This window comes from Sceloporus occidentalis, unplaced genomic scaffold (assembly GCF_023333645.1).
Source record: "Sceloporus occidentalis isolate IW3139 unplaced genomic scaffold, rSceOcc1.0.p SCAF_3, whole genome shotgun sequence".
Taxonomy (NCBI): Eukaryota; Metazoa; Chordata; class Lepidosauria; order Squamata; family Phrynosomatidae; genus Sceloporus; species Sceloporus occidentalis.
The window spans coordinates 118,889,386-118,905,271 of NW_028316983.1; the positions used below are offsets into that span (position 1 = coordinate 118,889,386).

The 15,886-nt window shown below is 42.1% G+C and overlaps 1 protein-coding gene across 1 annotated transcript in view; it reads right to left on the reverse strand.

Moving 5' to 3' along the window:
* Window positions 1-15,886, reverse strand: part of BRINP2 (BMP/retinoic acid inducible neural specific 2) — a 136,496-nt gene that overhangs the window by 23,453 nt on the left and 97,157 nt on the right. Inside the window, exons 3-5 of the mRNA XM_089515965.1 lie at window positions 9,315-9,505; window positions 7,076-7,275; window positions 1,572-1,677 (exon numbers count right to left, since the gene is read on the reverse strand). Coding sequence (XP_089372091.1) covers window positions 1,572-1,677; window positions 7,076-7,275; window positions 9,315-9,505 — 497 coding nt within the window. The remainder of the gene's footprint in view (window positions 1-1,571; window positions 1,678-7,075; window positions 7,276-9,314; window positions 9,506-15,886) is intronic.

Consider the following 15,886-nt stretch of genomic DNA (forward strand, 5'->3'; position numbering starts at 1 on the left):
CTTGCCTGCAAACCACTGCCAGCTGTGAATGCATTTGTAGCAAGGGACTCTGTAATCCTTAGGTCCTGGTAAGAGGGAAGCTTCAATGGTGATTGCTTTGTCATAATGGTTTCATCTCTGACTCTTTCCAAGTCTGTGCTGCAGAGGCAAGATTTTGTTTGTGTGTTTGTTTCATGGGCATTTGTGAAGGATTTTGGTTGTTTTGCAGCTATTGCTGCTACATCAATGAGCACTATGGGCTTTTGCCTCACTATGATGTTTATCACACTATACTCTTATAGTGCTACTATTCCACTTTGACTGCTCTAGCTGCCTCCTGTTGCATTCTGGGATTTGCAGTTTTAAGGAGGGGTATTTAGAATTCTCAGGCAGAGAACTTCTCTGCCCGAGAATTCTAAATACCCCTCCTTAAAACTGCCAATACCAGAATGCAACAGGAGGCAGCTAAAGCAGTCAAAGTGGAATAGTAGCACTATAAGAGTATAGTGTGATAAACACCATTATGAAAGATGTTGCTTGGGCATTAAGGGAACAGGCCCTCCATATCTAAAAAAAAAGGGGGGGATCTATCACAATGCTAGCTGATCTACTCTCCTAAAAAATATATGTGATGACACTAATAGGGAAGTTTGCACAATCTACAGTCAATATGCCTAAACATCCAAGTGATACTGGATAGCGTGGACAATATCAGCTGGATAGTATACACATTACCTGGCCAATGTGGGTATTCTTCACTTGAGGACAGTGTTCAGCTTGACCAGTATACAAAACATATATGTGGTGGTAGCACATACTAACTGTGTAATGTAACTAATGTCTCTGATCAATTTATATTCTATATCATTCATTAGATGAATATTGAGTGTCCAATATGCAAATCTCATATCGATTCTGATAACGTCTGTACATTCTCTGCACCTTCATGGCAATGGTACACAATTTGTAGTACTTATGTACATTACCAGTAAAGTCACAGTGACCCCCAACCTTGCAACTTACAAAAATGTATTTTAAAACACAACATAACTGCCACTTAAATAATATACCTATTTAAATATTTTACTTTCCTGTATATATAGTGAAGTCATGGGATTCGGCCAAGTGCTCAGCTGACATACAAAAGCATGCATGATCCAGTTAGTGGACTTAAGAGGAAGGCCACCATCAGAAATGGATAATGAACAATTAAATATGTTCCAAGGGGAGAACTGTTTTCAATCAGAGAGGAATGCCAAGCATAGTAGCTGGACATAAACTTCAACTGTAGTAAGAAAAAGGTTGCAATGATATAATTCAGGCCCATTCTGAGGCTCTTTGCCATATAGGTTCCTGGGAAAGGAAGTAAATTTAGGAATCATAGCAGGAGATCACATGGCTTAATGATGTCTCCTGACAATCACATTAGAACCATAGGCCTAATTTCTTTCGCACAATAAGAAATTTAAAATACACTTCAAATTTCTTTGCAGCAGTATGTTAGGCTTGCATCTTTGACCCTCTGTACAGGTTAGAAGATGGACACTGTTAGAGTTCAGTGACATGGGTAGTTGAATGGGGAACACTCTTACCAAGTAGTTGAACTTTGTTCTCTGGGCTCTGAACAAGAACAGAGCTCACCGAGTCCAAGTTGTCATAGTTACTGCAGCCAAGTGGCCCCGTTCTGGTTTCAGTGACCTAAGCAAGAGAAGAATACAGCACCACTATAAACACTTGAAGGGAAAAGAAAATACTTATACATCCACAATATACCTGCTCTGATCATGAGAAGATTGTGATTCATGACTGAGTTTGAAATAGAAATTAGAAAAACCAGACCTCTGTTGGGAAATGACTGCCTTAAGATTGTTTCATGAAGCTAGGTGTGGAAGCAGAATGGATGGTTCCCATGTCCCCTTCCCCACTGGCCAACGCAAATCATGCCGTAACTGTCACAAGGGATCCTGGTACACCCCCACTGCCTTGAGGGCAATATCTTGGCCATCATCTTGAGGTCACTCCCCACCTGGCTCTGACGGGCAGTGGCAAGAGCATCTCCTCACTAGTGGTTTCTTTCTTTCCTGCTAAACCCCTTCTTTTCCCCATCCCACATGATCTTGCATCTACAGATATTGCTTTGGGCAAAAAGCAGAGGATCCAACTGGTTCCTTTGCTCTGTTTGCCAGTGCCCCCTGACAACCACTCCTCATTTCTAGAGTGGAAAATAGTAGCCTGCCAGATGCTGTTGGACTGCAAGTTTCATCCTCAGTCAGCATGCCAATAGTGATGGGAACTGCAGTCCAACAACATGTGGAGGACCACATGTTTCCCATCCCCATGGCCTTCTCTAAAATCCTCTTCCCTCTTCTGTCATTGATGTTGTTATGAGCTGTAATCTCCAGAAATCAGAACAAATCATCACAAGACATTTCCATTTCACTTTGAAAATGTCAAAGAGCAGGAAGGAATACTGGAAGGAACCTCTGGACCTGCTCCAGCCAACTTTTCCTTCCCAACACCTCAACTTTTGCAATATTCAATCTGCAAAACTCTAAAGCTTTTCACTGGGTTAAAATATGGAGTTAAATACCCCATTATAAAACTGCATAGACAGCATCATGAATTTGTAGTACACACTCTGCGATTCCTACAAGCCTGAGGGCCAACTCTGAATGTGCTACAGGCAACATAGGAAGTGCCTCCACAATGGAAATTTTACAATATTAAACCATCTACTAGGAGGGGGCAGCTTTAAATTTCAGTGTTGGGATGGGGATGTGATGTGGAGCTCTTTCCCTACAGGTCCTTTGTCTGCTCAAAACTGTTCTCAAAGTTGCTTTCTTCCTGAATGCAGAAATGCTCATAGGAAGATGTGGTGAGGGTTATTTCATTGGAAAAGATGTCTGTAAGAAAATAAGATTAAGCATCCCCTGGATCTCCAGTCAAATCCAATCCACCTCACCCACACTGCACTGAGATCCCCCCACATCCCATTAGCTTTTGGGAAATCACTTTATCTGATCTTGGAAAAGTTACTTTTAAGGGCAGAACTCCCAGAATCTCCAGTGGTCAGTGGTCATACCAGCTTGGGAGATTCTTAGAGAGTTGTAGTCCACAAAAGTAATGTTTCTGAGCTCTGCACTCGACATGTCTCTTCAGTCACATCTACTTTGGGGTTTGAATATAATGCATAAACTGTCCACCTAGGTTTTGTCAGATAGCTTTTTTCTTTAACTTTCAGTACTAAAATGATTCTGGAGATTACCCATCTTGAATGTTAGCAACCTATGATGTCAAAAAGGACATCACTCCACCACCATCCATGTTTTGGAGAGCAAGGAGAGAGGTTTCTAGCTCCAAGAGCACCACACTTAGGATCAGAGTCATTAGAGTCAGGCAATCTTAAGGCAGCAGATCTGCAGTATCATGAAATGGCAGCAAAAACATTATTTAATTTGTGGTTATTGTATTTTTATTGCTAGGGAGAGGGAGAAGTGCTTGGAGAAGGACATTTTGGTTTCATATGCCAAAATAACTTGTCTGGCTCTAGGTATTCTGCACCTACACGACTGATACAAGGCTCCATTGGCTGCTCTGCCTTGGGCAGCAGAACTGCCCTTGATAGACTCTGCTTAGGATCCAGATTAAATATTCGATGTTTGTCCAATTGTATTTTGAAAGCTCTATTCAGACTGGCATGCAGTGAGCTGGGCGTAAGTTTAATGAAGTATACATTGATATATTTTATTATATTATTTTATTCTATGCATTTTACACACAGAGGTGAAGCTTCATTCTTCATTGGAGAGCCCTGGTGGCAAAGTGGTTAAATGCCTGTACTTCAGCCACTCACTCACACACCATAAGGTTGCAAGTTCAAAACCAGCAAAAGGACTCAGGCTCGACTCAGGCTTGCATCCTTCCGAGGAGGTCGCTAAAATGAGTACCCAAATTGTTGGGGGCAAATAAGCTTACACTTTGTAAACTGCTTAGGGAGTGCTTAAGTGCACTGATAAAGCGGTATAGAAATGTACGTGTTACTGCTATTCATTCTGGAACATGATGTGGTGCCTAGTTTGAGGTACTAATAATGATGGTAGAGTCTGTCTACCATGAACTTCTCCAGTGCAAGCCTCATGCCAATGAATGGGAATGGTCCAAGAGATGATATTCTTCTTGCACATATCATATTTGTTTCAAGGAGGCCAGTGCAGAAAACATACATTGGTCCAGTTTGCACAAAAATATCCTTATTAATGCTTCAAATGGGGGCATGGGTGGTTTCCACACGGACTCCCAACAAACAGTGACAGTAAATGCCATTGAACGATGGCGCTTTGGAACACAGCAAGCCTGGAAGGTCTGTTCTGTAAGTGAAAGTCAAGCGCTCCAAGCCTCTGACAATGCAAGAGGCCACATGGCTCCTAAAAAGGAGAAATAATTGTGTGGTAATTGGCCTGCTGACAGAGAACAAACCTGAATCTAACCATCCAGCCTCTCCCCCACCCCCAACATTATTAGCATGGCCAATTTTCCATAAATAGCTCAAAGGCACACAGTTGTGGTCTGACTCCCTGCCTGCTTCCCCTCCTGGTTCCTTGGCAGGGGGGAAGTGGAAGAAGGAGGAGGATGAGTACAGTGATGGGTTTATAATTGCAGAGCTGGGTAGCTGATCTCAGGGATGGCAGCCTTGCTTAAGCGACCTGCAAATTAAAATCCAGAGTATGGAGGGGCTGATGGCAACAGATAAAACCAGAGCTGCTATAGAAAAGCAAAGGGAAGAGAAAAGTAAGCAACTTCTTTGATTCTGAGTCTCCCTGCTGCTGTGCATTCTTGGAGTGAGCAGAAGAGTGGGGGGAGGGGGGGGGGCTGGAATCTTGCAACACTGTGGAGCTTTTTTCCCTCTCTGGCATATCTGGTTGAAAAGGGGGAAAGACAGAAGGACTGCAAAAGGGCTTCTCCCCCCCCCCCCTCCCCTTTACACCTGGACACCCACTGCCATTAAGCGTGGGTGGTACTGAGTCTGAAAGACCAAGAATCTGATTCAGTATTCAGGGCAGGGATGGAAATCAAGCCTCCCTCCAGATGTTGTTGCACTGCAACTCCCATCAATTCCAGCCAGTGATGGGCGCTATAGTCCAACAACATTTGGAGAGTGATATGATTTATACCCATGAACAAGGGCATCTTCATATGTTCATATAATGATTAAACCAAGATTACTGAAGCCATCACTCTAGCCACTACCATACAACATTAGGACTTTTGCAACATATGTTGAAACTAGTATTCTCTGTCTTCATTATGCATTTTCGAGGCGTAGGGCAAACTAAGACATTTTGGTGTCTGATACTAAAGGCAACATAGCAACACACACACACACACACAACAATGCACACAATCCATTCTACATACAGAAGCTAAATGGACTCACAATTGTCTCTCACTTCAGAAAAAGCAATATGATATCATCTTCTACAACACCATAACAGTCTAGTTTAAGAAATCCAGATCAGGCAGGGTAGTATATACAGCTCTGTCTTCCAACAAGGAGAATGATATGGGGGTTGCTTATGTCACCTCCAGCATCAATTGTCTGAAGCAGCTGCTTCACTCTACCTAGAAGCTAGAAGCAAGGCATGTGCAACAAGTGAAAGGAAATCTCAGACTTATCTACTAAGCAGTGGTTCCCAAACTTTGATCCTCCAGGTGTTTTGAACTTCAACTTCTAATATTCCTGGATGCTGGCCATGATGGCTGAAGCTTCTGGGAACTGAAGTCCAAAATACCTAGAGAACCAAAGTTTGGGAACCACTGTGCTAGAGCATCAACTTGTCTGTTTGCTCTACTTCAGCTCAAAAATAGGATGGTAAAGAGAAGTTGGGGAAGCTGGCTTGTCTGGTTTGCATGAATACATGTCCCATGTTCAAAGCACCTCAGGAAAAAGGACCAGAAATATTAGAGAGCAGTTGCCAGAATATATTGTTGTTGTTTTGTGCCTCCATATCAGAAAGTAAAATGGACTCATTGCCTGACACCATGTAAGTGTCATGTACTCATGTAAATTAAACACCTTTTTATACTTTTACTTGCTTTGTACAATTTTTTTCTGACTTAGAGTTCAATTTTTTAAAAATACTTTGTTTTAGTATGGTCTTTTTGTGTATGTGTCATGGGCTCTTATAGAAAAGAAGTAGAAGAAGAAAACCTTAAGGGTGTAATTTTAGCTCTGCAGAGCCTGCATTTTTAACATGCTTGTAATCCAGCAGGCTGAACTCACTTGATATCACAGGCTGACAATACATATAAAGCTAATCCCAGCAGGTATCTTTTCCCAGGATAATTCATCTTTTATTATGGTGGCAACTTGTGCACAAGTGAGAGTATGATTCTATTTTGATATGGCTGCTGAAACCAACTCCAAACATTGTATGTATATAAGTGAGTAAGTAAATCATTTGTAGTTGTACTTTTCTCTGGAGAGTTTCAGGCAACTAACAACAAGAATAAAACTATAAATCAACAATATAAAATAAGCCTTACAATCTTATACCAAAACAGTAAAACAGTAGCAGAAAATAAGAGAAAATAAAAGTGGAATTATTGCAACACTATAGGCAGTTAAAAAGACATTCAGTGGGACCTGCCACCACAGTGCTGCAATGTGGAGAGCTCCTATTCATGAGCATCCTATTAATGAGCATTTTTCTTGTAGTGGAAGAATGAGTGTGTGCCTTTTTGCCTGGGAGCCTTTGCCCCTCTTTCAACCTTCCCATCAGATTGTCAGGACCTATACAGGGATCCTGTGAACAAGAGGAGTCAACTGTCCTCAGTTTGTAGCCAATATTTATGGTTTAGAGGACTTCTCACAAGCTGCCCCTTGTGAGGAAGCAGCAGCTTCTTTTTGACCTGGTGCCAGGCCTACTCACCATTATGCAGACCTCTGCAACCTTAAGGTCAAGAGGAATGCAAATGCCCTCTGCACAGAGCTGCTTTGAAAACCTCCCCCAACTTCCCAAATTTAAGCAACAAAAATGTTTGAGGTTTCAGGTGGCAAAGAGCATATTTGTACCCTTCTGCTCACTTCTAGAGATACCTTAATGGCGGCTGTAGCTATCTGGATGTGGTGGAGACGCCGCAGTGTGCTTTCCCGGTCAATAAAGTAAGAGGCTGCCAGCTGGTGCAGTGTTTCCAAGGAGACAGTGGTATTAGTCCAGCCACTTCCTGAAGGAGTCCCAGGTTCTACTTTACGACTGAGTTTGCGCTTATCCACAAAAATGGTTAGGGACTCTTCTCCTGCAAAGATGCGAGACACTATATTTAGACTCTCTTGCACAAGGATCCAGCAGCACCGAGTCCAATATCCACTAGGGTGAGTAATATTCATTAAATAGAATAATGGAAAATGGAAAATTCAGTGCTTTCTATCAGGTACAGGCACTTGACTGACTCTCTGTTATCACTAGGTTTCCTGGGCCAGAATAATCCTGGGGTGTCCCACAGATGTTATTGTCCAAATTGTCACTTTTCTTTTTTTGATCAGTGGCAGCTGGTGGCTTCTATGACAGTGGGACAATGGATCTATTCCAATTTTCATCCAAACTTTAAAGGCTCTATCCAAGGTAATTATAGGAATACCTGTACAATTTAAAACCTTGGACAGCTCCTTTAAAGTTTAAACTAGAGCAGATTCACTAGCCTGCTGCCATGAAATCCACAAATTGCTAATGTCTTTCACCAACAGTCGTGGTAGAATAGGAAGGGATGAACCACCTTCTGACCCAAAACTCCTGGTTTGAGTCCCACAAGTTCTGATACTCCTTCAACTCCCTCCTCTGCAAACACCAGTGTAGGTGTGACTATTGGACTGTCTGTTCTAGCCAACTCTCATTGAATACATGAGCAAAGATTGTCCTCTTGCTTCTGGGCAATTGTAGTACATATCCAGTTATTATAAACAGAAGCAGTTCAGCTTCACTGTGCATGTGGCAAGAGGCATTTCCACAACAGATTTATAACAAGCTGGCACCTGCAGCACATCAGAGCAGAGATCAGAACACACAAAAAAGCACCTAACACAACTGTTGTCCAGTCAGCACTTATACACTAAAGTCATTCCTTGCACACTACCAGTTGTTATTCACCTGTTGAGCTTGTTTTGCACAGCCAGCACTACCATTTGGCAGAGTGAGGCAGTCACTTTGGCCAGCAAATTTAGGGTGCTGTGAACATACAGAAAGTTGAAGGCTTTCATGGCCGGCATCCATAGTTTTTTATGGGTTTATCGGGCTATGTGGCCATGTTCTAGCTGAGTTTCATTCTCTGAAGATGCCAGCCACAGATGCTGGCGAAACGTCAGAAAGAAACTCTGCTAGAACATGGCCACATAGCCCGAAAAACCCACAAAAAAATAGAGAAAATTGTTAGCTATTTAATTTGCTAGTGTCTTATTTTTGGTGTCAGGGAGGGGGAAAGGCGTTTTTGTAACTTTCTGTCTCAAGTGCCAAAATGACTTAACTGGCTTTGAGTACTAAACACCCTGCATTGGGTAGATGTGTGGGTGTGGGTATGATTTGTTGTTCTGCCCCAGGCAGCAAACATTTCCTTGGGCCAAATCTGTTACTTTGTTCCTATTAGTAGGTATGACTCATGGATTTCTAAAAATCCGTGCTGCTACTTTAAGCCCTCCCTTGAACTTTAATCAATAATAACAAATAGTCCATTCCAGTCCTTTGCATACTTACATGGAAGCAAATCCCACTGAATACAATGGGACTTGCTTCCAAGTAAATATAGATGCTTTCACTATATGGAGAAATACATGTTTAAGTACATGAATTCCTTGGGTGCAAAACTTCACAGAACCCAGGGCAACTTCCTTTGGTATACACATGCTTAGCACCAATAGCATGTGCTTTTACATGACTAAGTAGTCTGCACTCGTGCAGTTTTACACTAGGGTAGCTGTGTACATCATAGGTCCATTTCTGATAACTCCCATCTGCTTTGAAGCATTTCCAGGATTTTTCTGGTTCTTCTGGTGTCTTCTTCCCAACAGCATTTTTATGCAGAAACTGTCCATGGTGAATGATATATTGGGCTATGAGGCCAATTTTGGACAGGGCATGGGAGTGTTGGGGATCCTGGGGGGAAAGGCCACATGCCACCATCCTCTCCATGATTCTCACCACTGCACCAACCTAGGCTATGCCAACTCTTTTATATACATTCAAAAAGTAAAGCACTGAATCAGGATGCTCAGCTAATGTGTGACTTGAGGCTGTGGATGGTGGGATTACCAGAGGAAGCTTACAGAAAGAAAGCAGAACACTCACCTCCAAGTGTGGCTGACAGCAGGAAATGGGTTCCATATTTTTTAATCAGATTCTCAGTGACTTGTTGAAGGCTGGGCCGGCGCCCCAGAAGGCGAATATTGCGGATGAATTCTGGAGCCAGAGGCAGAGGCAAGTGGAAGAAATCTTTCCTTTCCAGTGCCAAGTTATTCACCTTCCAACGAGCAAATTCCCTGGATGGGGACCCAAGAAACGGCAACAGTAAAGTAGCACAATACATCAAGGCACTTCTAGAAATTTTTATAAATAAATCAAAGGCTTTCATGGCTGGCACCCATAGTTTTTTGTGGGGTTTCTGGCTATGTTCTGGAAGAGTTTATTCCTGGCGTTTAGCCCACATCTGTGGCTGGCATCTTCAGAGAAGAAACCAGCCACAGATGTAGGCAAAATGTCAGGAATAAACTCTTCCAGAACATGGCCACATAGCCCAAAAAACCCACCAAAAACTATAAAAAAACAATATCAAAATAAGGAAACCCATCTGAAAACATAGTGCCAGATTCCCTTCAATATTGGGGACGTTTTGAATGTTTGTATATTAGACTGTAACTCCCAGCAACCCTAGGTTGCATAGTCAATGATGATGAATGCTGGGAGCCAGAGTCCAATGACATCTGGAGGTCCACACACAATTTGTCCACCAATACTATCAGAGTTATGATGGAGCCACAGACTCTCCTAAGCCTCAATTGGAGACTGGCTAGAAGGGAATAATAGTTGAAGAGTTGGATTTTGTAGTTTCCTTTGCCTCGTGAGTCAGTTCAGGAGGCAGAAGGAACCTCTACTCTTGAACATTATGTACAGTTAAGGTCAAGAGGCCTTGGTGTCCAGTTGATACTTCTTGTCAGGGATTACTGCTGCCTCTTCTTCGAAGGTATAGTATCTTGGCCAAAAAAGATGAATTGTTAGGGGAAGTGTGAATGCCTCACCCTTTGCTGCCAAACGTTCATGAAAAATACATTTTAATACATCCCATACTTTCAATATGTTTTAAAATACCCCCACGAAGTCAGCATTGTGCCCATTACTGCACCTAATAAGTGCAGCTGTAGTGCTTTTAGTTGTACAACGCCATGTGAAAAGTGGTTGTGAAGAGAAGAATGTTTAAAACAAATAATTATCATTAATGAGGGAGGCCACTAATTTCAAATAAATGACTAGTGCTTAACTCTTACCAAGAGAACATCTCAGTAGAATCAGTAATGGTGGCAACTTATTGAAAACTATATACTAGTCCGGTATAGACAGGCTTCATGGTACGTCTTGATGATGTGCTAGGGTTGCTTCAGGGCGTCACTTACAGACGCCCCGCAATGCTAGCACATGTTCTATATGTCAAAATGGTGGCGCCCTTTACCGCCATTTTGATGTGATGGATGCCTAGTGTCTGCACGTCGTGGCACCATAATGACATCGCAAGTGCACCATTGGTGCACTGCGGCGTCATTATGGCACTGCAAAAAGAACCCGCTTTTTGCGGGTTCTTTTTGCTCCATGGGGAAGTCGCGCGGTTTGTCCACTGTGGCTTCCTCACGAAGCAAACCAGGGCTCTGGCGAGACCACCCTTTTTGGGCAGTCTGTACCGGATCGCCAATGATTATTAAGGGATGGAGTAATTCCATTACTAGAAAGGAAAGGAAATTAGCTGTTGGACTGGCCTCTCTCTGAAACTAGCCTGGGATTCCATAACTTCAGAAATCATAAAGAGTTGAACAAGTTGAAAAGAATTACTCAGGGGTGTGTTTCTGATGTGTGCCTGTGTATGTGCATGTGTGTGTAAATAACATATTTGTGCCTTGTGCCATCTTCATGACTAACCAATTTATTACAGCATAAACTTTCATAGCCTAGAGACTATTTCATCAGATGCATAAAGTGTTATTTTCAGTTTGTCAGGACAATTATTGCTGTTGCAAATGACCATTATGCTTATTTTCAATATACTTAGCTAATATACATTGCTGCAGACAATGTATTTTGCACTGTATTTCCCACAGATTCCCATGTTAACATTTACCCCTTTTTGAATTCAGATAGATATGCACCTGCAGACATACACCTAATAACTGAAATTGATAATGTACCATCAATCCTTATGTCACAATAAATTTGTTAGCATTTAAGTGACTGCAAGGTTCTATGTTTTTGCTGCAATAGGCTAATGCAGCTATCCCTCTGAAAAATGTTTAAGTGAGTACTTGGCCATGGAGATAAGACTTTTATATTCAATTCCTTTTTAAATCTCCAAAATGAGAGTTTTGTGGTAATATATATCCAGCTACACACTCCCCAGTACACATATTTATTGGTACGATATTTTGATACAACTGTTATTTATACAAAATCTCTTAAATTTCTTTCATTGGTAGGTCAACATTTTACAACTTTTTCACCATTCTCAACTCTCTTATAGCATTACTGGTACAAAATTTTAGCTGAGGAAACAAGAATGGAGGAGCCTGTGGGTATCCCCTCAAAGGACTGCCACATGTTACCCTCTCCAAGTAATACTGGGCTAAGATGAACACGTGATATTAAGACAGTACCATAGGATCTGTTTCACAGTTTGTTTAAATCCAATGTATTGGAAAGGCACTGCTACACTGTGAACCATTTGGCATGACTATAAAAACCACAAGCAGATGTCAGGTGGCATTTACCTTGTGCTAAAAAATTAATGAAAATCTCTGTGCCAAGGCAGCAACCACTCTGTGCTAAGAAGTCTCCTTGATTTTACTTGTTTTAAATTATATCATATTCTTATCCAATCCAGATCCTGCTACAACAGTCACAAACTGTGGAAGATTAGACTATTTGCATATTTGCTCTTTTCACACAATACAGGGGTTTGTGTGATTTTCCATTATTTCTTCTGGTAACCCCAAGAAAGGAGACAGCACTGTACAGGGCACTGTGGCTCCATTACCTTGCACTGAATCAGAGTTAGAGCTGCTGGGGAAATGAAGATGGTCCCATATTCACTTCTCTCCATACTGTACTCAGTAAAAAGAATAAGATTTCTGGTAGCAAGGCTGAGAAAAACGGCTGTGTGTTAGCCCTTGGAGACCTTTACTGGTTTATTATTTATTTATGGCATTGATATTCAGCTTTTCTGCCACAGAGGTGGCCCTCAGAGCGGCTTGCAAATATCTATCTATCTATCTATCTATCTATCTCAAAACCTCTGTGGGAGAAAAACAACACCACACATCATGAAATGTACTAACAAATAATGACAAATCATCTATAGTAAGAGAACAACCTATCAAAATCTAAAGTGAGGACGATTAAATATTAAACACACATTCTACAAAAACTGCTGTCCTACAAGGAGAAATGTTCTCAGACAGAAAAGGGAACTGGCTGAAAATGGACCAGCAGCCTTTCCAGGTAAAATGTTCGGATCATAGATTACTGCCAGGGACAGAAGGAAATCAATTGCCAGCCACACTTCACCAGCTCATGGTCGCATCCTATGTTGTTGTTGCTGCTGCTGTTACTATGTATGTTAAAAGTTGCTTCCAACTTATGGCAATCCAAAGGCAAGAATTTTTTCAGAAGGGGTTTGCCATTTATCTGTTAGCTGCCTTGGGTCCCACTCCAGGAGAAAGGCAGAATATAAATAAAATATAAAATAAAGTGAAATGAAATAAATTGCCTTCCTTCGAGGCTGAGAGAGTGTGACTTGCCCAAGGTTACCTAGTGAGTTCCCATGTGGGGAATCTGAACCCTGGTTTTCCAGAGTCCTAGTCCAGCACTCAAACCACTACACCACGCTGGCTCATCATATCATGTGTACTCCTTCTCCTTTTTAATCTCTTTTTTTCCTTCCTTTGTAATGACATTTTCAAAATGCAAGTAAAAAGAATGAGAAAATACAGAAGTGCTTTATTTAAAGATTATAACAAAAGAAAAATGTCCCATTATTATGGAATAGCCTTTATTTTCTGGCATTTTCTTAATTTCAAGCAGGTTTTTTCTATGGCAAAAAATACATGATTGTTTGTCATGCTATGTATAGGACTATAGGGTGCAGCACAACACAATGACCGGATGCCGTAGTCCCAAACCCAGCCACCGCTATGCTCCTCAAGGCTGCTGGCAAGGAACTGCTTTTCACTGCTCCTTTTCTGGCTGGCATTGGGCTGTCTTAGGCATCTGCCGAGCATTTTCCAGCCAACCCAGAGGCATGCGTCATCTGCACACCACACCCCCGAAGCGGCTGGAAACCACATCTTTTGGCCTGTGTGTTTCGGGACTATGTTGTTGTGCATCTTTATTCTGACTCTCATTTATGGAGATCCTCTCCTAGAGTTTCCTTGGCAATATTTGTTCAAGAGGAGGTTTGCCATTGCCTTCCTCTGGAGCTGAAAGAGGGTGATTCACCCAAGGTCACCCAATGGGTTTTTGTGACTGAGTGGGAATTTGAACGCTATCCTACAGACTAACATGGTTATATCTTTGAATCCTACTCTCCTAGATGTAATCTGCATGGGCCCAAAGGCCCATGTTCCCCTTGGCCTTGTGTTGTCCAGTTCAGATGATGCAGGGCAAAATCCCAGGGCCAGGATCAGGCCTGATCCTGGTAGACTAGACACGGATCTAGCCCAATCCCAAGGTAAACAGCCTTTAGCCTGGGTCAGTTTGACACTTGGTTTGCCACAGAGTTTCCTGGAAATTCTCTTTACATGATCCCTCATGCTCCTTACCTTGCTGCACCATTTCTGGTACTGAGAAGTCACCTCGGTGCAGCCAGGTGCCCTGTTTCCACATCAGACATGATGACAGGGGGCTTTTCAGTACCAGTGATGGTGCAGCAAGGTAAGGAGCAAAGGAGTGCTTGTTGGTAGCAGGTCCCAGGTTGGCACAGGACCGGTTGTGTAACTACTGACCTGGGGACCAACTCAAGTGAGCACCTGGGCCAGAATATCATGGGGTCAGTCAATGCTATCCTGACTTGTCTACTTAAGCCCCCTAGAGTCCTAGTTCACCACTCAAATTATACCATGCTGGTTCTACGACTACAGGTTATTATTCTTCTGTCTGACTAGCTTTGCAGGAATAGTATAAGGACAGGAATGAAGATTACACTATTTGTATGCCACACTGAGTTCCTTAAGAGGCAAATGTAATTACAAAAACAGTACCTACTGTGAAAAAAGCAGATAAAAAGAAAATCAACTAATTTGAGAAGATTGCTGAGGATACCATGGACAGCCAGAAAAACAAACAAATGGGTTCTTAAACAGATCAAGCCTGAAATACTCCTAAATGCTAAGATTACTACATTGACGTTGTTGTACTTTGGCCACATCATGAGAAGGCATGACTCACTTGAAAAGACAATAATGCTGCGAAAGGTTGAAAGTAGAAGAAAGAGAGGAAGACCGCACACCAGATGGCTAGACTCAATTAGGTAGGTCAGAGGCATGAATCTGCAGTGGAGGACAGGTAGACTTGGAGATGCCTCATCCATAGGGTTGCCATGAGTCGAGGCCAACTTATGGGCAGTTAAAAACAACAAACCACCTAAAACTGGCCAACCTATCAGGACTTTCTTTATACTGAAACCTGTGCCAAAGAAAAATGTGCTGACATTCAGTCATTTTATATTTATCAGCTTCACAACTACAGCTTGTAAAGCAAGTCATATGATATGTGCCAACTAGACCCCCGCTTAAGAGGCCTCACATACTCTTTCCAGTGTGATGGCTGGCATGAGATGATTTCAGCAGCCTGCTGTTTTCCCAGAACAATGCCCCTGTAAACAATGATGGGCCAATTTCATTCTAATCTTGACAATTTTGCTGTAATTAAAACCAGGCTGCAGCTTGCAAACACTTTAATTAAGTCTGATTGGGAAAGATGGAGGAGAAGCAGGGGAGTAACGGATGGCTGGCAAAGCTAGCAATAACACTGGGTTCCAATATGTATATAAATCCACACCACCCGCATGACTGCTGAGCAAGGTTTTAAACCAGGCCAATTGTGAGGAGAAACAGAAAGATTGGAATTTAGGCTCAACGGACTGGTGCAAGACTGCAAGATCCCTAAAGCCAAAATATACTAAACATCAGATAACTTGAAGCACACAGGTTTTCTTCCTTCTCCCTCCCCCTGCATTATAACTGAATGCACACTTCACTTTAACAAAAAATATTTATTTCTAGACTGCTAGGAGTAAAGATTAAACAGTTTCCATGGAGCTCGCTCATTTCTATTTCTGTCTCATATATTGTTTTAAGTGTGCCTCCTGGAAGGCAGCAAGTCCCAAGCACAAGTCCCTTGCGCAGAAACTCAACAGGCAAACTCCCTCCTCTGATGTGGGCAATTCTTTTGCTTCTGTGAAGCTTGACTAGAAAACACTGTTCTGCTCATCCACAATGAAGAAATAGTCATCCAAAGCAAAAGAGAATTGGCAGGAGGCAAACCCACAGTGGTAAATCATGGCGTGAACTGCTGCGGTGTTGGGTTCATTTTATTTGTTTATATAGAACTCAGTTTCCAAATTATTGCCTTCCTCTGGGCATAATTAATCTTCCTCTTTTCTCCAC